At 49.7% G+C, this 21,267-nt stretch overlaps 2 protein-coding genes across 7 annotated transcripts in view; one reads left to right on the plus strand and one right to left on the minus strand.

Moving 5' to 3' along the window:
* LOC311220853 (very low-density lipoprotein receptor-like) overlaps positions 1-21,267 on the plus strand; it is a gene marked incomplete at both ends in the record, with an annotated part of 391,622 nt that overhangs the window by 61,957 nt on the left and 308,398 nt on the right.
* The window catches only part of CTIF (cap binding complex dependent translation initiation factor), a 156,975-nt gene continuing 139,604 nt past the window's right edge, over positions 3,897-21,267 (minus strand). For all 6 annotated transcript variants that reach the window (XM_084304527.1, XM_084304524.1, XM_084304526.1 and 3 more), the window contains 2 exons: positions 6,053-6,106; positions 3,897-4,605 (listed from right to left, as the gene is read on the minus strand). In XM_084304527.1, the coding sequence (XP_084160653.1) occupies positions 4,390-4,605; positions 6,053-6,106 (270 nt within the window). In that variant the 3' untranslated portion in view covers positions 3,897-4,389. The remainder of the gene's footprint in view (positions 4,606-6,052; positions 6,107-21,267) is intronic.

Raw genomic sequence — 21,267 nt, forward strand, 5'->3', positions numbered from 1 at the left:
TGCATTCCTTCTTTGTCGCCTGACCCTGATTCCAGTACACTTTCTTTTTCTGCCTAAGCTGCAGTAGAAGATCCCTGGTCAGAGAGGCCAGCCTTCTGCCCCGCCTGCCTGCCTTCCGATATTTTGGAATCACCTGATCCTGTGCTTTTAGGAGGCAGTGCTTAAAGACTGACCAGCACTGATGAACACCAATGCCTTCAAAAGCAGCTTCCCAGGGGACCTTGCTGACTAGTTCTCTGAGTAGCCTGAAGTCTGCTTTCCCCATATCCAGGGCTGAAGTTTTGGTGGCAGTTTTCCTTCTGTCACCAAAAATTCTAAACTCAACCACTTCATGAGACGACCGCCAATTGCCACGTCCCCCACAAGACCCTCTCTCTTCTCCAGCAACAGATCTAGGAGGGCACCTTTCCTAGTTGGCTCCCTTAGTACCTGCACCAAGAAGTTATCATCTAGGTGCTTTAGGAACCTCCTGGACTTGCTCGTGTTGGCCATGTGGTAATCCCAGTTGACGTCTGTCAAGTTGAAGTCCCCCATAAGGACTAGGGGAGTTGATCTCGAGGGCCCAGAGGCTCGACCCAGGGGCTACGTTTCAAAGCAGACACCACAATGTTGTTGTTTGTTGTTTTGTTTTTTCCCTTCATCCTTTGTTCCAAGCTAAACAAAAGCCCCCCCCAGACCACCAAAACTGATTGCACGTACCGTCAAAGAGATGGGGAAATGTCAAGCTTTAAACATTTATTACACAGATTATGCATTTTATAGCACATAGTGAGTTGGTTTGGATGTTCTATAAACAAGACTGAATTGCCACAAAGAGTTATTAGCTCCCTTGTTTTAATAATCTTTGAAATGCTGAAAACTATGAGTTTTTGTTTTCTCTAGTATGAAGATCTACTCTTTATTCTCCCCAAAACCTTTGTCCTTTTTTTAAGCACTTAGTTTAACAAACATGATTAAATTAAAAATGTTGCTTTTTCAAATACAAATAAATACATTAAAAAATGAATTGCTAGCATTAAATCCATGTTCTGCAGGACACCACAGCCCTGTTGGCCATCAACAGGACTTTGCAACACTTAGAGTCGTTTCTCCTGAAAAATACTGCATCACCGGGACTGGCTAACAGCTAACACCAAGAAGAGCAAAATTTGTGTAAAGCCATAAAGTACCTAGTGGGGAAATAAAAATCCTATTTCAGATTTTGAGAGACTTCCAAGTGAGGGATGTTATAAAAATAAGCAGGAAAACAAATAATAAATTATTCTCACAAGTTTTCCTTCAAAGCCATCAATCATGCCAAGAATGGATACTAATTAATCTCCTTCGGGGGAAGAGGGGAACCAGACAAATCACTTACTTTGCTTTTTTCCCCTCATTCTCATTTCACCTCTGTACAAACGAGACTTCTCCAAACGGGGGGGTCAAATCCCTCATGGGGAAACTGAGCAGGCTGCTTTGCAGACAGCCAAAGTCTCCAGTTTGGCAATAATTTGCCTGGGAAGGAGGGGACCAGGTGCTGGGATATCCATGGGGAGCAGAGCTGGCAGCTCCGGGCAGCTCACGTCCTTACACCAGCCCCAGGTTTGGCCTGACATGGATTTGGCCAAAGGAGGGTGTTCTGTCCCCAAAATGCACTGCTGCCCCCACCCCTCCACATCACATTGCTGGTGGCATCTTTCCTTCCCAACAGGCAGGCTTCCCACTGAGGGACTGCAGATATGCCAGTGGCCGTACATAATTCCAGGAGGAAAAAAATACTTTTTTGGTCAACATCTAGATTCTCACACACCAACAGAGTGAATGACATACCAAGTTACCAAGCGGTGAGTGGCTGGATGAACGGACCTTAACAGCGGAGACAGACGACAGACATTTAAAAAGACAGGTTTCACAGGAAAGTTCTTCCACGGGAGAAATCCTAGCATTGGAGGGTAAAGCCATAGGCCGAAGCTCCTCTGGGCTTTTCAATTTTTCTTTTTTCTTTTTTTTTCCCTTTTTTTCTTTTGCTGCATTCAGAGAGCAGGCCCCGAGGGATGCTGCGGTGTGGAGTGGGATGCGGGGAATCTCTTCTGGCCTTCAGAAATCCCCCAGCAAAGCTTTTTCTCCAGTCTTCTCCCCAAAGTCTGAAAGAGTAGCAGCACCTCTCTAGCCCCAGCTACCTCATTAATGTTTCCAACCAGTGGGGTCTAATTTACATCAATCGACTGCGTGCAGCTCACACATCGGAGGCTGTCATGACACTAAAGGTCCCTTGACAAATTGTCCTCACTACAGGTAATTTCACTTCATTTGCTCAATTTAAGCCCTCGCTCTCCCTCCATTCCCCACCCGCCTCTTGGCTGGGGCCCAGGCTGCTCTGGGGCATTCACGCCTCTGGTCCTCCACTCCCCGCAGGGCCAAGCGGCTGGGAAGGCCAAGAGCAAGGGCACAGCCCTCAGCTGTCCAACACCGACAGGTCTGATGCAGTCCAGCTTCGTGCTAACACCTTCTGACCTTTCTGCTTTTCTGCGGCAGTGCTAACACAGCTGCCGGGCCTACATCCCCAGTCCAGGAATCAGTCTGTGCAGACATGGACCACTGAAGCTCCTCTTTCCAGCTCCTTTCCTCGTGCTCCATGTGCAGATTAGGAAACGCTCCCGCAGCCAACCTCATGAAAAGTTCAAGTCGTGCCAAACCACATGGCCAGGATGCTTATCTCTTGCACATGTGCACGGGGAAGGTTTCTGCCCTTCAAGCTGCGTGTCAGGGAAGCCTCCTGTCTCTCGCACACAGGCTGGTAGCTCCCTAAGGCACGTGAGATGGGGATGGCACCGCGGGGTCAGGGCTTCTTCTGCTCCTCTCCCACTTCACCAAAATGAGCACCGGCAGGGATTTCATGTGGACTAGCATCAGCAGAGAAGCAAATAAGGAAACACCAAGTCCTGACGTTTGCTAGTCGCTATTCACTTGCCATCCATGCTCAGGGCACTTCCAGCTCTGCTGGGCGAACACCTCCCCAAATCCCCCATCATCTCCCCATCTCTCCCTTCTCCCCATCTTTCCCACCTCCCCAGCACCAGCCCAGCCACACCAGCATGCAGCAAAGCACGGTCTCCCTGCTCCCCACTTCACCCTGCTCCCTCCAAACACGTCACCCTGCACTCGGGGACATGGTACCACTTATTTACACCGACCAGGGCACACAGCCGTGCCTCTACAATGCACACCTACAAATACTGTATAGGAAATGAAGCCAGTTAGAAGCCAGGCTCAAAACCTGTATTTTTGGCTTTTCATTGTTTTCCTCTTCTTTTTTCCCTCCTTTTTTGCCATGCACTTCTTGTCTTCTCTCTACTGGTTTCCCAAGAACATCAAGTCTTCATTTCTCCATTGCCCTGTACATTACTAGGCCCAACTACAACAGGCCTGGTTTTAAATGTATTATTACAACCATGACAGTAATTACAACAAAGCACTCTTTCAACAGAAACAAAAAAATTACAAAAAATAAATGGGTTATAGTTTAGTGGATGGGGGATGCCATGGCTTTACCAGCCAGAGCAAATAGCTGCAGCTTCCCGTGTTTCTTGGAGCTCCCAGCTCAGGGCACACATTTTTCAGTTAATCTGCGAGATTACTGGCAAGACAACTGTGGCTATATTAATTCTACAGTGGCTTTTGGGCTCCTTAAAAATCCTCCTCCTACTTCAGCATCTTCATGTAAACCATTTGTGAGCTTGCAGGAAGGCGTCACTTCCATGTCTCCGTGCTTATTGCAATTGTCCATTCACAATAAAATAAAATAGAATAAAATACAAATGACCAAGAAAAATAAAACCCAGTGCAAATAAGAAAACCTTCCTGCTCACCAGTTGGCATCTGAAGGGGTGACAAGTAGACGGAGGGGAGGTGGGGGAGCAGAAAGTTGAAGATAAGGGGGGGGGGATAACAAAAGCTCCACTTAACAAAAGCCGTCAGTGATGAGTGTCTGGTGTAGTATGTGTTGCACTTTGTCCTCCCGGGACAACTGTCGCCTGCCAGTTGGCCAGGGCAAGCCAGGAGGATGGTGTGAAAACAATACTAGCCCCCACTCAGGCTCACTTTTCCAACTCGCTGTCTTCTTTCTAAAGCCAAACAATAACCTGGCGGGATGCACTGCTTCTGGAGCAATGAGTTCATAAAAGAAACCCTAAAACAAAAACATGGCAGGGAAGAGGGGTGGCACTTGACGACACAGCTGAAAAGAAACATGCTTCTCCCTCCCCACCCCACGAACGTATTCTGGAGCATGCTGGGGTTTGTCTGCTTAGGTATTTAAATCAGAAAGGTGCTTGCCTGGCTGCGAGAGCTGGATCCTGCTAAGGTGTATGTCTCCTTCTCGCCCCTTCCCACCCCTCCCTGCCCTGCCCCTCAGGCTGTCAGTTTTTGGATTGTCTTGTTGTAGTACTGCATGATGGTGGGCGTCAGCGGGTTCCAGTTGTTGGCGTGCAGCTCGATGACCTCCAGCAGGAGGGACCGCGTCAGCATGGACTCGGAGGGGCACAGCATCTTGTCGCGAGCTATGGCCAGCATCTCCGTCATCATCTCAGGCAGCTGCTCCTCCAGCAGCCGGCCGGTGCTTTGCAGCTGTTGGGAGAGAGGGGGTCAGAGGCGGCTTGTTAAAGTGTGAGCTGCCGCCACGGCTTGCGCTAGTGTTGTGTAGCTGGGGGGCAAGGGTCAGGGGGATCCTCCTGGGCAGCCAGGACAGCTGGCCCCATGTTGGAGGGGTGGAAAGCTGCTTGGCACTGCTGAAAATGTGATGCTGGCAGGAAGGAAGCAGGACACAAGCTACAGATGCTGCTGTGTCATGGCTTGTGGGCATGCACCGAGCCAACTCCAGCAACAGAGAGGCAATATTTACATAGTAGGGCTGTTTTCCAAAAATATGCAGCCTGCTCTTTTTTTTTTTTCACCCACATTTCACACTCCTCCAGTTTTCCCCCAGCTGGGCAATGCTGAGATGCTGCTGTTGGTGAGAAATGCAGGCACCCCACAGCACACTCCCCGATGCTGCCCAGAGCCGTGTGCTATGGGTGAAGCTTTCGAAAGCACTCACGCCGGGCTGCTGTAAGACTGAATGGTTCAGCTCCCACTGACTTCAAAGGTGGCAGCACTGGGTGCTTTTGAAAAATCCCACCTAAAAATCAAGCTATTGTCAAAACAAAGTGCATGCTGTGATGTGGTATTCCTGCCTTTTACCTGCTCCCTCATTTACGTGCTGATTCACAGCTGTCAGTGACTCCCAGTCATTAATCTGATTAAGCAGGGCTCTCCTTTATGCATAACAAATCCTGCCCTTTGCACAGCAGCAAGGTCTGCATTTCCAGCCATCGCACCTCTTCTCCAAGGACGGCCAAGTGTTTTTAAAGCAGTGTAAACCCCAGAAAACCCCATCTCAGGCTTGTGAGGCATCAGGGATTTGAATGGAGAGTTCTCAAAAGTCCTGACTTTAAAAATGCAAACTTTCCTCTTCAGCTGCCTGCCACTTTGCTGAATTTCAACCATCCAGCTGCAATTTTTCAGCCTACTTCAACCTCTCTCTTCAAGACAAGCATCAGTTCCCATGGGCCAATCACTTCCAAAAAGCGAAGCTAATGAAACTTTGCAATTCCACCCGTGCTATATTTGTACCATCATTTCTTTGCAAAGCTTTCTGAGCACAGCAAGCCTCTCTGCGGGAGCTACCGCCACTGCATGAGCAAAGGCAGTGTGACGGAGCCTTTGGTGCAATACAGGTGGTTTTGTGCTTAAAAAATACCACAGGGTGAGATCTGAAGGAATCTGGAAGAGATTCAAAGGAACCAGGATGATAGGAATTAGTTTTGTGGCGAGACCCTGGCTAGCAAATTTGGTTGCATCCATTCACACGCATTGGAAGCACAGTGACAGCCGCCTCTCTTATCCCATGGTGCTGTCTTTTGTATTTGGGTGTAATGCAGCCAGGTAACGTGGCTCTGGGTTTGGGCACGTGCACAGCCAAGGACAGAAGGGGCAGAGCAACGAGGAGGGGCAGGTGGCATCAGAGCTTCCCTACCTCCATGGAGCAGCAAAGCACGGCGTCCTCCTTCACATCCTGAGATTGCAACAACTGCAAGAGAGAGGAGAGAAAATGAAAATGCGCAAGTGAAAATGCTATGAGTGAAAATGCGCGACCTCCTCCTCCCAATGGATCTTTTAGATTAACAACTTTCAGGATAAATTTCCATTAGTTTAACAAGGCTTTTTTTATCCCCCCGGCAGGTAATGAGAAAATACACTAGTTCCACGTACATGGCCAGGAAACACAGCCCTCGAATGACCGTACCCAGGCAGCAGAGCAGCCCTTTGGGAGGGAAGGGCTGTGCTGGTCTCCTGCCCAAGGGCTGCCCGCTCACGGTCGAGCCTCCCTGTCCCACTGGGACGGTCTCCCAACAGTCTCGAAATTACCCGATGGCAGAGTGCGAACGTCCGGCGCATTGTGAATATGTCTCCTTCCAGGCTGATTATATATGGTTGCAAGCACAATGGTTCCAGTGAAACTGTTGTGTCTCAGGTGTAAACTTTTCTTCTGGAGCAATGCTGCTTGCTGAGAGCATGGGATTTTCCCTGGTCCCTTCTCACCATCTCATCCCCCCTGTCTGAGGCCTCAAAGCAGTGAAGGAGAATCTCCGTCCACATTTTGGCATTTTATTGGCTATGTTTTCAGCCACTTCCCCACTTTGGGAACCAACTCCAGGCCCTGTTCTGCTCTCTGTGAGCTTTTCATTACAAAGACAAGCTGGTAGGCACAAGCAGCTTTCAAGAGAAAGCCCAAATGGTGCCATAAGGTCAGACCATGATGGTGTGGGATGAGGGAAGATGCCTGTGCAACTCCCAGTCTACCAGTTCCTTGCTGTGTGTTGATATCTTCCTGGGGGCTGCTACCTCACTCTTCCCTCTTGTTTCAGACCTGGTGCATGTGGTCAGGGGGCAGCGTCCACCTGGCAATGGCAAAGCACAGAAGCTCAGCCTGTCCGACTCCACAAAACCAGGGGCCGTGAGCAAAACTGGATCAAAACCACTTATATTTTTGCTAGCACGTGCTTCTTTGTTGTCATCTTCGCTTTCTGACTTTGTCGTGTGCACAAAGACGCTGTTTCAAGCTTTCTTCTCAAACCACAGGAGATAAAGCACAGTTGCTTTCCAAGCAGATAAAAGCCAAGATTCTCAGCCAGCTGACACAGGGAGCTGGGGTATTGTGAACAACATGCCATCGCAAAGTGCATGATAAAATCACAGGTGCTGGCAGCACTGGGAGGTACAGCCACTGCCACTCCATTGGGCTTAGAAATCGGTGTCAGTGTGGCCATGTGCCACTGGTCCTGAGCTGCTCCCTGGATGCATGCACTACACGTGGAGAAAATGGAAAAAAATTGGGAAAACTGACTTCACTAGTGTCTGAAATTCATCAGGGAAAGCCATACTTGGGAAAAGCTGCTGGACTAATTACAGCTGTCCATGCACAACACCGCTCAGTGTAACTGGGTTTGCTCTGAAGTCACACTTCTTAGCTAACACCACAGCTCTGCTGCTCAGCCTTAATCATCTCTCCTTCCCACTCATTTTTTCCTCTTACCCTTCCTTTCCAAATAAATGCCAATTTGTTTACAGGCCCACAACTGCTGGAAAAAAAATAGGAAAAAAGAGGTAACTTGAGGAATTATCATTGGTCTCAAAGTTTTGTCTTCATTGTCTTCTGCTTTCTGCAGACAGCAGTTTGTTTGCTTTGAAGCTGATGTTTACGGCATCTGCCTGAGCATGTGGTCCTGTCGGTTTTATCTCGTGTTAGCCAAAGGTCCAGCTAGGGCGTTGAATACATGCAGCAGTTTCCACAAGTTTATCTTCCTGCTGAGTTGCTTGGAAAAAGTTAGTTAAGCCCAATCCCCATGCTCTGAGATAAGTTCTCACAAATAGTTCACAGATTCTTCGCAAAAAAAAACATAAGATTACTTTAAACCCAACAAAAAATATATATGTTTAAAACAGGGACAAATATAAACAGGCAGTAGCCCGGAAACAAGCTCCTGGGGTATTTAACGGAGACTGGCTTGTGAGCATGGAATGGAGCAGGGGTGCAAGTTAACATACATGCATGTCTCCTATGCTTGGTATTTGTTATTGAAGTACACAGCATGAAAATTAAAGCAAGAAATGTGGAGTTAAAGCAAGTTAACAGGAAAATGACTGCAGAAACTGATGCTCCCCTCCCATGGCTTTATGCAAACATACTCAGTCTGCAAACTGGGGGAAGATTTTCTAAAGGCTGAGGCAATTAGGAAGGTCCCATGGTGGCCTGATTCCCGTCCTTCCTCTGCTTCATTCTCCTCGTGTGACCCTGGTCTACCCTGGTGAGATGTAGCCAGGGAAAGCTGCAGCTTCACTTGGGTTTTCCTTGTACTGGCTTCCCAGCCATGGAGCTGGGACACTCTTGCCTGCTTCAAAAAGTGGTTATGTGGGCGAATATGTCAAAGACTGTTCGATGCGCAGCAATTTGGCTAAAGGGTATATTTGCCTTATCTACCTGTGGCCATAAGGAGACTGCACTCAGATGTCATTCTCTATCCTACTGGGATGACCCTGGGACAGCCGGGGGGGCTGAGCGCCAGCCAGGTCACACCATCAGGGCTGTGCCCAGAAAGGCACTCTGCAGCTACTGGGGACACTGTAGCCATGCAGTTGTGGCTTTTGCATGATCAAAACCCGACCCTCGTAATCAGATTTATATTTACTTAAAATATCTTAATGTAAACAGGCTATACCTATTAACTTAGCGCTCCCACATCAGAATTGTTATTTATTTAAGTATTTATAGCCGCTCCTCCCTGCTGCGGAGATGTGCCTGCACCCCACCAGGTTGCTCTCCAGCAGGTTCCCACATCTTTCACCCCAGCTGCCCAGAGCAGGCGAGGGAGCTAGGGAAGGAGCACGAAGCAGAGGCAGCGCAGGTGAGTGAGCCTCACACGCTGCTCAGCTCAGCCTGTAATCATCCCCCTGAGGCTCAGGCTGGTTGCGAGAAAACTTCCTTTTGCTCTCCAGCCGGTTCCCCATATCAGGTGAGCGAAAGAAGCAGTTCCTGCTGGAAAGCAGACAAAAAGTCTGCTCGATTTCCTAAGAGTGGAGGCTGCATGCCAGAATCTGCCCAGACGGTCATATAATACCCAGTCTCAGTTGTGAAAGGCTTCTCACTTTTGTTGCTGGTGCTGAACTAACAGCTTTGCAGACTGGCAGGAGGCAGCAGGCGCTCATGCCTACATCTTTGCGGAGGGAGGGCTCCCGCTCCCGAATTTCTGCGTCCCGCTGGGCGATGGGTGCTAAATGTTTTTGCGAACAAGCAAAAATAAACCTGAGGGGCTGTTCCTGGGAGTGCTGTGTGTAGTGGGGGGACAGGGATTACATGGGGCGCAGGGCATTCTTCCCCCAATTCCTTCCTCCCCTGCACTCCCAAGGGAAACAAGTGCTGCTGGCAACAGTCTTTGCAAAGGGAAGGCCCATGGAATGGGTACACAACAGTGCTTGAGGGGGCAAAGAGGCCCTAAACCTGCAGCTGGGCTTCGCCACAGAGAACTGGCTGGCTCCCTCCAAATGGCAATGGACTCGCACGCAGTTGGTGCAGACCACCAGGAGCAAGCCACGCTCCCCCATTACACATACCCGCGATTATTTGGGTTCATTACCTACTTTCTCCAGAGACAGACGGGGCTGCAGAGAGGCTGAAGTACTTATGTGTCATTTTCCAGGGTGCGCACGCCACAAGCAGGATGGAGAACCTGCATTGCAGTCCCCTACTTATCACCAAACCACGCAGGCTGGATGGTGCTCTGCAGCATTCCCCACCGGGAAAGGCAGTGGGAGCAGCCGAATGCGTGCATTACCCTTCACAACTGCAGCGGCATTCTTCCTGTAAGGCACAGCACTAATTACTGGATACGATAGTGCTTGCAAAATGGCATAAGTGATGCTTGCCGCAAACTGCCTCTTAGCATGCAGTGTTTTGTGGTGACTCTGGTGTGAAAGCACTAAACTTTCCCACCTCCCAAAATATTCACCCAGAGCCATAGGATGGTTGGGACTTCTTGGAGAGTGGTGAGACAGCAGAGGAGCCATCTCCTGGGGAGCAGCAACAGTAGTGGGACCAGCACGGTGCAAACACGTGCTTTGCTCGTAGCAGCTGCTGGGGGGCTCACGGCACTGGTGGGAAACAGGGCAAGGGCTGGCAGCCTTCTCCTGGAAGCCCCACATCCTGCTAGATGGATCCTCCGGCAGCAAAAGCCTCCTGCAAAGGAGGGGCTGCACTTCCCAGGCTGTCTGCAGAAAGACATCAATAGCAATTTGCTGCTTTTCCAGAGGCCCCTTATCAACCTACTGTTGCAAGTCTTTAAGGAAGATGTCTGCAATAAGATCCATGTGCTTCCTCTGCTGCTTTGCATAGGGATAGTCACGCAGCTCTTGGAGCTAAAGGAGATTGGTACAGCTCCAGTTTTCTTATTGTCACTAGGCACGGGGTGGTGAAAACAACCAAGACTGGGGAAAATGCAAAGTACAAATGAGGGTGTGGGGGACGAGTAATTACAGAACACTCTATCAGCAAGGCCAGTTTCAGGATTTCTACAATCTGCTCCCATCAGAAGTATCAGTTCTCCAATCCTGGGCATCAGAGTGTCAGCTGGGCTGACCCTGCACCTGACCTTTGTTATATATGGAGTGGTAATTCGTGTCGAGAAAATGGTTGATATTAATAAAGAAGGGGGAGATTTGGGAATGTGGCCATGGGGGTTGGAAAGCCCCGTGGTTGAGATAATATTAGACTCTTAATGATGAGGCCATCAGGAATATAAAAGAGTTTAGAGGGAACAAAGAAGGGTGATTCAGGAGACTCCATGCAGTCTCAGGGTTTCTTGTTCTGCAGCTAGTTTCTTGTTCTCCAGCCATTAAGGCATGGATGTTTCTGGGTGTTTGCTGTTGTTGTTACATTCAAAGTTGTTTGACCAATGAAAAGTTGTTTTGAAAAGAACTGCTGTGGAGAGAAGGGTATAAGAAGGGAGCCTGCCCTCAAGAAAGAAGAAAAAAAAAAAGGACGGTAACATGATGTGATGAAGTTATGATCAATAAAGAAGCAGGAAAAAGGAGTGAAGAGGAACAGGCTAGAAGAACGGAGACCAGGACGGGAACAGGCACTTTGATCGCCTCATGAAGATAGGTTCGGCCAAACTCAGCAAACTGCTCAGAGAAGCTCGTACAGAAAGTCGCTGGAAACAGGCGCACTGGAGCTGGAGAGAAGCTTGAGCTGAGAGAAGCGGACCCACGCACACAACTGCCCCTCGCTGGTAAGCAGCTGCGCATTATGGGGAATCATACGTCCTTAGGAACAAAGACTGTCCTGGTAACCTTACAGCTTATTCTCCTTATTAACAATCGGACAGTTTATGAGCCTGAAATATGGGACCAAACTGAGGTCAAGGTGTGGGACTCTGCAACTAAAAATGACAAGGTTGCAGTGGGATTTCTCGGCACCTGGCGAGCAGTCTCTGAGGCCTTAAAGAGACATGTGGGACCACAGTCAGAAACGTGTGGCTTGCCAGATAGTGAGGGAGCTGCGGGCTCCTTTACTGATCCGACTGCTATGCCATCGGCCCCTCTGCTGCTACAGCCATCGAAGGCTTTTGCTGTTATTCCCCCTGTTGACCTGAACGTGCCTTTTGACCCAGGCCTATTGGCCTTAAAAAAGAGATGGATATGCTTTTCTTCGATCTGGGAAGAATGGGATACATAAGGCCTAAAGACTGAGTTGCTTGACAACTTAAAGCGAGACATATTGTTCAAAAGGAATGGAAAATGGAGACTTGTTTGTAATCAGGAAAAGGAATGGAAAAATGGAGACTGTTAAGTCATGGAACTTAAAGGATTGTTTGTTACCTTTCCTGATTGTGAATATGTATAGGCATACTTGCGTTTAGTATGTAAAGCAATGTTCTGTATATTTAGAATGTTTGATGTTTGTGTGTGCGTGTTGGTGGAGCGGAGACCCCGCACACCCAGCGCTGTTTACTTGCCTTTTATACCTTTTAGAAATATTTGTTTTATAAATATTACAAATTTCAGATTGAGTTGAGACCTCATTTATAACACCTTGCACCCACCAACAAACTGTGCCAGCGCCATTCTCTCTATGGGCCACATAGTGCCATGCAGGGCATAACCTGAGCTAGGCAAGTCAGGTGAGTCCAGATTCTAGTGAAAAAACAAGTGAGCCCTTGGAAAGAGAAGACATTTTGAAGGCCACAGTCACAAGCAGCATCTTCTCTGCTGAGCCATTTGATGCTGAGGGTGCCCAAAGGTTAAATGTGTTTGGGGAACCTTTCCCTTATGGAGCTGATGGGGGGGATGCAGAAGGCACACTGCCTTCTTGCCCAGCCCCATTGCACTCTGAATCAGCAGCAGAGGGTGAGGCTGAACATAACTTGAGAAAACAAGAACAGCCACCCTAAAAGCTCAGCCTGTGGCCTCCAGGCTTGTTTTGGTGAGGTCTGCATGAAGACAGGTAGCAGGTCCTGGCACGCCAGGCTGTGTCCACTCTGCTGTAGCTCAACCTTACCATGTCCACACCATCCCTGGGGAGGGTTAACGGGATAACCCCAGCTCATGAGACCCGTCTCACCCAACTCGTTGCATCTAGCATTGAGTTGTCTGCTTCAAATGGTCCTTCTCTCCGCGTGGCCTTCTGCTCATGCAGTAAAGGTTTCAAGCCCTCTGAAGATGTACAAGGTGCCACCAGCCCTTACATCTCATCTAGAGGTCCCTCTTCCCAGCTCCCTGACAGGGGTGGCCTGGTCTCAGCCCCTTAGAAAAGATGCCAATGGCAATTCACACTTGCTCTGTTAGGAAGAGGCCACCAGCATGGGGCACTGCTGGCCCCACAAGGAGCTACTCATGCTGGCATGGCTGCTGTGTCCATGAGAGGCCTTTCCCTAATGTATTTGGGACAACTTGAAGGAATTGGCTTGGTGGCATCTACTTGTTTTACAGTGACGTGCTGCTTTTAGCTGAGGAGGAGACTTGTGTTCTCCTATTACCCAACCAGAACTCCCTGGGAGGATGGTAAGAAGAGATTAGTTTAATTATTGTATCAAGTAAACCAAAATGTTGGTTATCCTCCTTGTCAGCCTCCTAAGGAACTCAAAAAAGAGGTACTTAACAGCAAATTGAATTAAGGCCAGAGGAACAAAACCCTGTACCCAGCCGTGGGAAACTCCTACTCCTTTCCACTTCAGACAAGGGAAACAATGAAACATGACTCTTGCTCGCTCCCTGGATCTGGAACAGCAGAAGGGATTCCTATGAAGATGGAAACCATTAAAAGGCAGTTATTGGAGACAATGACAAAGAAAATAGGGTCACTCACCAAGCCAGCCAGGGCAGTCTCGTGGCTCCCACTAGGCACTCAGGCTGGAGGTGGGGGCCATCACCCTCACCTGCGGGACCACTGGGGCTGTCTGAGGGGGACCCCAAGGTGCGCACAGACAGAGCCACCCTGTCTGCACGCACAGGACACCGAGCCACCCAGACGGCCGGCTTCATCCTGCCTGTCTGAAGACATAATAACCCTGGGAGCAGAGGATGTGATCTCATCCCAAGGGTCCGGGGAAACACAAAACATGGAAAGAAAAAGTGGCGAGACCATCACGCTTGATTGCAAAGGGCTCCACCCTTGCCCACCGGATGCTCTCCGCTTTCCTGGCTCTTCTGAGGGCGCATGGCAGCAGATGCAAATAGTTGTGTTTACATCCAGCTGAAAGGGACTCGGGAGCTAACAATGCTGGGTATGGAGGGCCACGCAAGGAGGAGGGACCATCCGGTGAGATGGTATCTAGCTTTGTTTCTTCTCCAACATAACTGCTTCCTCTGCCTTCTCCGTGGGTCCCCAAGAAATGAAGATGCTTCCCTACCTCTCCTGCGGGGTGAGGGGACACTGGTGGCCCTGGCTGTCCTTGGTGGCCTCAGCTCTGCCCTAAATGCAGCTCTGCCTGCAAAGCTGCTCCAAACCCATGCAAGTCAGAGTAACTGTGATGGAAACCTACATGGAAGAGAGCAAAGCCCAGGGTCAGCAGTTGTGTGTATGGGAGCGCATTCTCTCCTTGGAAATTGTATCTCTGGCATGAGAGCCCTCCCCTATTTAAAATATGCCACTGCAGTTTTCATGCTCACCGTCTAGGGCCAAACAAAGTCCTGTAGCTTTCTAAGAAAACATGTTCCCATACTCAAAACACTAAGCTGAGCAGTGAGGCTCCATGGCATCGCAAAGACCTTGTCAGTTTGGTGTCCCCATCCCTTCTCATCATCTGCTCTCGAGGTGAGATGTCTCGCAAGTGCCCACCTCAAATGTTCTGGTTTGTCCCTGTCCAAAGTGGGGAAGCACAAACTGGAAGAAATTGATTTTCATCATGCCTAAAAGGCATTTGTCCCTATAGTCCGAGGGGACACCAAGGAGGACACTGAGTGGGGACAAGGTCAGGCAAGGTGTCTCTTCTTGAGGCTCATCTCAACGACCGGCACAGCTTTTTAGGTGTAACAACTTAACACTGATTTCCTCCTTTCTCCCCACCCCCAGTTCCTCTTTCATCAGGATTTATATTTTCATTATTTTCTCTGGTCAGGCCTGGCCACGTGGAGCTACCTGGGCAGCAGGGTGGCACAGGGTCAGGATCTGGCCTTCTTGGTGCCTTCACTTATATGATAAAGAGGCAAATCCTGTCTTGCTCTCTGACTGTGAGCGTAATCTTAAAATCCTGTCAAAGACCCTCTTTCGACTCAAAAGCTTGATGCTTTTTAAAAAGTGAGAGCGATTAAAATAAAAAAAAAAAAACCTCCACGTTAAAAGATACAATTTTCTTTCCCAAACAGCACCACCCTCCAGCTCGTCTGTCTGCAGTCAGGAAGGTTTTCCCTCTCTCTTCCTCTGAAGGAGACAGTGAAAAGGCAGATCCCTCTTGAAGTTCAGACATTAATTACTGTGTTAGAATATTTTTCTAAATTACACAGTATGGCCCCAGGAGATAACAGGCACTAAGAGAAGGGAGGGGAGTGGATACCAGTCTGCATGCTGCACCACAGACTCAGACGTGGGGGAAAGGCAATCAGACAGGGAATATTTATCCTTCCTGCATGACCACCCCAAGGCTTTAAGTTAGGAGCGCGTACCAAGGCAGGGAAGTGATGGGACCGTGACAGGATTTTAAACAATGCTGAAATGGGACCATCTATGCCAACCAGACTGGAGGCAGGAGACGCTCCTGCAGAGGAGCAACTGTCCTGTCCGCCGCCAGCCTGCCAGCTCTACTCCCCACTGCCTCTGTGGGCTGATTCACCGTGCCCGGATGCTGCCTCCAGCCCTTGGGGCTGGGAATAAGAACTGCCAGCAGCTACCACAAGGCAGCTGGGTGCCCACAGACCCCCGATCGGCGGGGATGCTTGCGGTGACACAAGCCAGGGTGCCTTCCCAGCCCCGTCAGCTCCGAGACGGGGGGACCTCTGTGGGCTGGTCCTGCAGCTGCAGCGTCCTGCACAAGCAGTTAGTTCTGTGGTTTAATTAGTCTGTGATTGAGCTGCTTCCTGGGATCTGCTCTGAACCTGCCCCGACAGCCCCATCTGATGCACCCAAGGGTGCCAAGAGTGGGATGGTGCCAGAGCAGGGCTGCTCCCTGTCACCCCTGGCAAGTCCGTGACTGGGAAGATGCAACGGGAGAAAGACAGATCTTCACATATGGGGAATTATGGGCCCACTGGCCCCACCTCAGGCCCTGGAAAAACCATGGAGCAAGTCATCTTCAAACGTATTTCTGGGCATGTGAGGGAGAAGAAGGAGATTGGCATGGATGTGCCTCATAAGCTTGCTCACCTTCTGGATTTATGGATAGAGGAAGAGCACGGATGTCTTTTGCCTTGATTTTAGCAAGGGTTTTGATTCTGCCTCCCACAAATTCCCATATCCGAGCTAGGACATCAGGGGTGGACAGCCAGGTAAGTTAAAAACTGGCTGGATGGTTGGGCTCGGAGTGTTGTAGTTACTGGCTTACAACCCAACTCCACCTGGAGGCCAGGAACGAAGAGTGCTGTTGAGGGATTTCTTGAAACAGCAAAAATCCCATGACTTGCTGCAGCTGAGCAAACCAAGCTACCAGGGCAACTATGAGAAGTTCCCATGACAGTATTCCCACATCGCCCAATTGAGGAATTCAGGAAAATATTGTTGCCAGCAGCTGGCTTCAAGGACAAGGTCTATGTGACTGCTAATCACAAGGGGGTTGTTTTCTTGCAGGTGGGGTTGTTTTCTTGTAGTTGTTTGTCTGAGTGCTTTTGACCAATAATCTTGTGTGAAACACTGTCCGCCCCTGTTAAGTTCACTATAAAAGTTAGGCTATTTGGGCAATAAAATGAAGCTTGCTGATCACTCATATTGAGTGTCCCTGTCTTCCTTCCGTCGACAACAAATGGCGCCCGAACAGGGACCCCGCTGGCAGTGAACCTGCGAGCCACGGATCGACGGAATACGGGAACCGGTCCTGCAACGCAGCCCAGGAGGTGAAAGGGATGAAAACGCGGAATCCCCGCACCCGCAGCTCAGGAGGTGAAAGGGACGAGAACGCGGAATCCCCGCACCCGCAGCTCAGGAGGTGAAAGGGACGAGAATGCGGAATCCCCGCACCCGCAGCCCAGGAGGTGGAAGGGACGAAAACACGGAATCCCTGCACCCGGGAGCACCTATAGAGGGTCCCGCCGGCCACGCGTCACTGAGGTCTTGCAAAGGCTGCAACAGCGCTGACGTAAACAAAGGTATGGAGAGACAAGCGGCATATGATCTGCTCAAGTGCTTTTTAGAAAAGCGGAGCACGCAGGGTATAGACTGCAAAAAGGAATCGCGGAGAGACGCGGAAAAAGGAATCGTAGAGAGACGCGGGAAACGGAGCTGCGGAAAATGCGGGAAATTGAAGTAATCGCAGTGCGATGCGGGACATCCGAGATCGAGTTGCTACGGGAGACCAGAGGCGTCAGTGGACAACGGCAGCCGACCCTCACCGTGTGGCGAGTCGGCACAGAGCAGAGGGGCAGACATCAGGACCCTGCAGACTGTCTGACGTAACCATGGAAGCAGCGGCGGCTGTGCTGCTTCTCTCTGGCATTCATTTTATAAGACGTTTATCTTGCAATGCAAAAAAGACTATTCGTCCCCAGATCGGTGTTATAACTATGTTTCTGGATAAGATTCCGTGGGGTTGCCACATTCTACGGATTACTAATGACGATTTAGCTCTATTGCAGGGCAGGAGTGCAGAGACTCAGATTACACTGCCAAATGACCACCGGCAGACTTGAGGAGACACTGCTCGGCTGCGGGGATCGGCTGCGGCGTGGATGCCCCTAGGTGCACCCTGAGTGTTTTTGCTCGGAGGGGACTCCACTCTCAGCTGCTCACCGCAGGAGCAAAGATCTCCTGAAGCTGCAGACAAACAGTATGTTTTTGGCTGCTGGAGGGATACTAACTGGAGTGTTAATAATTGTATGTGTTGTTCTTAAATGTCCAGGTATTTTGTGTTGGAAGTATTTGTGTAAGGGTAAGGTTTTAAAACAAAGTGTTGCAAGTCACTTCACGAGGAACACAAAGAGAGACAATACTTGTTTGTTTGCTTATCATTCTAAATTACATTCTTGTGAATGAGATTGTGGTATGATTGAGACTGAGATGTGCCAGAGGCCTCTGGGTGTGCAATTGTGCTCTGTGTGTGCGAGTGTGCTGTGTACTGTGTTAGTGAGAGCGTGCTTATTGCCATAGTGCAGGTTGCCATAGTGCAGGCTGAAATCATAGGAAATTAGTGCCGGCAAAAAATCATAGGAAAATGAAGGACGAAGTAGCCCTAGATTTATTACAGTGCTTGTTAGAAAAATGGGGAGTCGATTGTAAGCAACTAGCAGGACTAGTTGCGATCGGTCGAGCAAAATCATGTTTCACAAGTACGGAGTCATTGTTTGAAGTAGCCACTTGGAGAAATTTAAGGGAATGTACTCTTTAAACCTTTTTGATCATAATGAGTCAATTCACAAATCCATTATTTTCCTGAAAGAGCACATGAGTAAGATTTAATATGGTATCAATCCTTTCAATCAATGGTTCACTGATTTGTTTGAAACAATGCATAGATGGTTACTGGGATTAGTCAAAGAGGGATTAAGGATTCTGTTTGCTGTGGTGTCAATCATCATTGCATATGGTATTGTGATAAATGTGGTTAAAGGGTTACTTGCAAAAAATGTTATATTGGGCATGGTTTGCTCAAAAAAGAAAAAAAAAGGGGGGAATTGCTGAGGGATTTCTTGAAACAGCAAAAATCCCATGGCTTGCTGTAGCTGAGCAAACCAAGCTACCAGGGCAACTATGAGAAGTTCCCATGACAGTATTCCCACATCGCCCAATTGAGGAATTCAGGAAAATATTGTTGCCAGCAGCTGGCTTCAAGGACAAGGTCTATGTGACTGCTAATCACAAGGGGGTTGTTTTCTTGCAGGTGGGGTTGTTTTCTTGTAGTTGTTTGTCTGAGTGCTTTTGACCAATAATCTTGTGTGAAACACTGTCCGCCCCTGTTAAATTCACTATAAAAGTTAGGCTATTTGGGCAATAAAATGAAGCTTGCTGATCACTCATATTGAGTGTCCCTGTCTTCCTTCTGTCGACAACAGAGTGCCATGGGGTTTATAACAGGACCTGCCCCATTTAGCATCCTTATCAATGACTGAGGAGGTGAGCAGCACACTCCTGCCAAGTCTTCAGATGACACCGCGTCAAGAGGACCACTCAGTGTGCTCAAGGCCCTGCCATCCCGAGGGACCTCAGTGGGCCAGAACAAGGAGTCAACAAGGAAAAATACCAAGTCCTGTGCAGGAAACAAGCATGGGGCAGGGGAAAAGGTTGGGATTGGGTTAGTATGGGGGTAGGAGGGAGGCAGAGCCCACAGGCACTTGTGAGACCCCAGTCAGCAAGGTGCCTTGAGGACCCCCAGCAACATCACTGCCTGGCACCTCTTGAGGTCCTGCAAGCCAGTTTTTCTACCTTCTTGCTCTACTGCCATAGGCAACTGCTCAGGTTATCTGGATGTAAAGCCAGGTCTGTCTGCTGGATGGTGTCATAAAAATAAGCAAATACATCCAAAGCAGCACTTGACACCAAACACTTTGGAAGCTGCTCCTGCTGTCAGAGGGCTGGCAGGAAGGTGACAACTCCCAGGCCCAGAGGCACCTCCTGGGTTGGCATCCAAACAACATCCCATTGAGGATGGGATGGAGACGCGAGAGAAGCCAAACCTTCTGACACCAGTTGTCCGTCCTGGCTTCTGCAGAGCACAGCTGTGGCTCGGAGCTGGCTACCACCCATCCTTCCCAGAACACCTCAGCCATCACCAAGAGCTGTGCCAGGCCCCCAGGACCCAGGCTTTATGCTCCCCTTTGGGGACTAAGCAGGGAGGGCAGTGAGCTGGGCTACCTACACCAATCCCACCAAGCACACACAGTCGTGGGCAGCAGGGTGAAGGACAGCCCAGGAGAGAGCTAGGGAAGGCAGAAGTGGTAAGATCCAGTTAACAACAGATGCCAAATGACATTATTTATTATCTCAAGTCCTGCAGTAGCCACTGGGCACTTGTCACACCAGGCACAAAACTCTGGAGCACTCCTGCCCTTACTGATGGTTCAACCAGCATTTACTGGTCCCCAGTCTTAACCCATTTTCTACATTTTGCTGACTCTGCTGAAGGCTGCAGAAAAGAATAAATGTGGCGGGGTCAAGAAACAAAGTCCCTTTGTTGCTCTCCTGGTTGGAGTTGGTTTTGGAGATGCAAGGTGGAGATGCAAGGTGAAGTTGGTTTTGGACATGCAAGCTGAAGTGTTGCTGGAACGGGGGGTCACTGTATTTGGGCATGGGGCAGAGGCTTTGGAGCAGCAAGAATGTCAGCACCTTCACTCCCTGTCATCCTGGAGGGGCAGGAGGAAGTTTACAGGGATAAGTTTGGCGTGGTTTTGTCAATTAAACTGAGGCCAGAGTGGGGAGACCACAGTGGGACATCCCTCTTGGTGAGGCCACCAAGTGTGGGAGTCAGGACAATTTCCTAAAAATGCTAAAAGCGTTTTGATTGAGGTAGACAATGGACTCAAGGCAGAATGTGGTCCTGGAGGATATCACCACTGGTTCTGCGTTAGGAGAGCCTGGACAGCACAGCCTGGCCTGGGGGAAAGCCCTTCCCCAGGAACAACACCCTCCTTCAGCTCTTCAGCTCACTCCTGGTTCCCCCAGGCGCAGAGGGATGGATAGGAGGAAAGCTCTTTCTCTTATTTATGTTTAACCTCAATGCCTTATTATTCTTTGCACAAACTCCCCAGATTTGATGGCTGCAATAGTCCTCTGGTTCTCACACGAAAAAGGGCTCTCCTTTCCGTACTCCCCAGCCGCCTGCAATGCCAGACTTTGGCCTGGGCTCAGGTGACCAATTCTCCTTCTCCAGCTTTAAACCCCACAACGTCAATCCAAAGCACCACACAAGCTCACTGGGTTCTGTCAAACCATTTTTAATGATGGCTGCACCCACTTCTTACTTTTCTTGGAAAACCATCTTTGCCTAAAATCCCAATTTTGCCCCTGCTGTGAATACAACTTCCTGTCTGCCTGCACACCTCTTACCCCCAAATCTCCCAATGGTGAACTGGTGGTTCCTGGGGGTTCAGCTCACAGGATGCCCTGTCCCCACCTCAGACACAGTGCTGGTGGCCGTCCCTCCCTGCTCCACCCCGCTTGGTCTCCTCTTCCCTGCCATGCTGGCACCACATCCCCACACAGGGGCACTGTCACTTGGCTCCCAAAACGTTGCCCAGGCATGGCAGCAGCTCTGACCCAAATTTCCTGGGCTCTGATTAAATGTCTGCTCCCATGCCTGCTGCCACAGCTGCCCGGCTCCCCAGGGATGCGGTGCTCTCAGCCCGCGCGGCACCCCGCTTCCATTGGCTAGCAGACCTGAATGTTTATCACTCATATGTTTAACCTGAGATGAACTTCAGCTTGGATTTGCTCAGCCCAGCTGCTGAGCCATGCAAGCAGCCCCTGCGCACCACCGTCCAGCTGCATGATGTGTACCACTGGTGCGCTGCCCTGCACCCAGGCACAGCCCCACCGCCTGTCCCCACCTTGCTTCACCTTTC

This window comes from Netta rufina (assembly GCF_964035555.1).
Source record: "Netta rufina genome assembly, chromosome: W".
Taxonomy (NCBI): domain Eukaryota; kingdom Metazoa; phylum Chordata; class Aves; order Anseriformes; family Anatidae; genus Netta; species Netta rufina.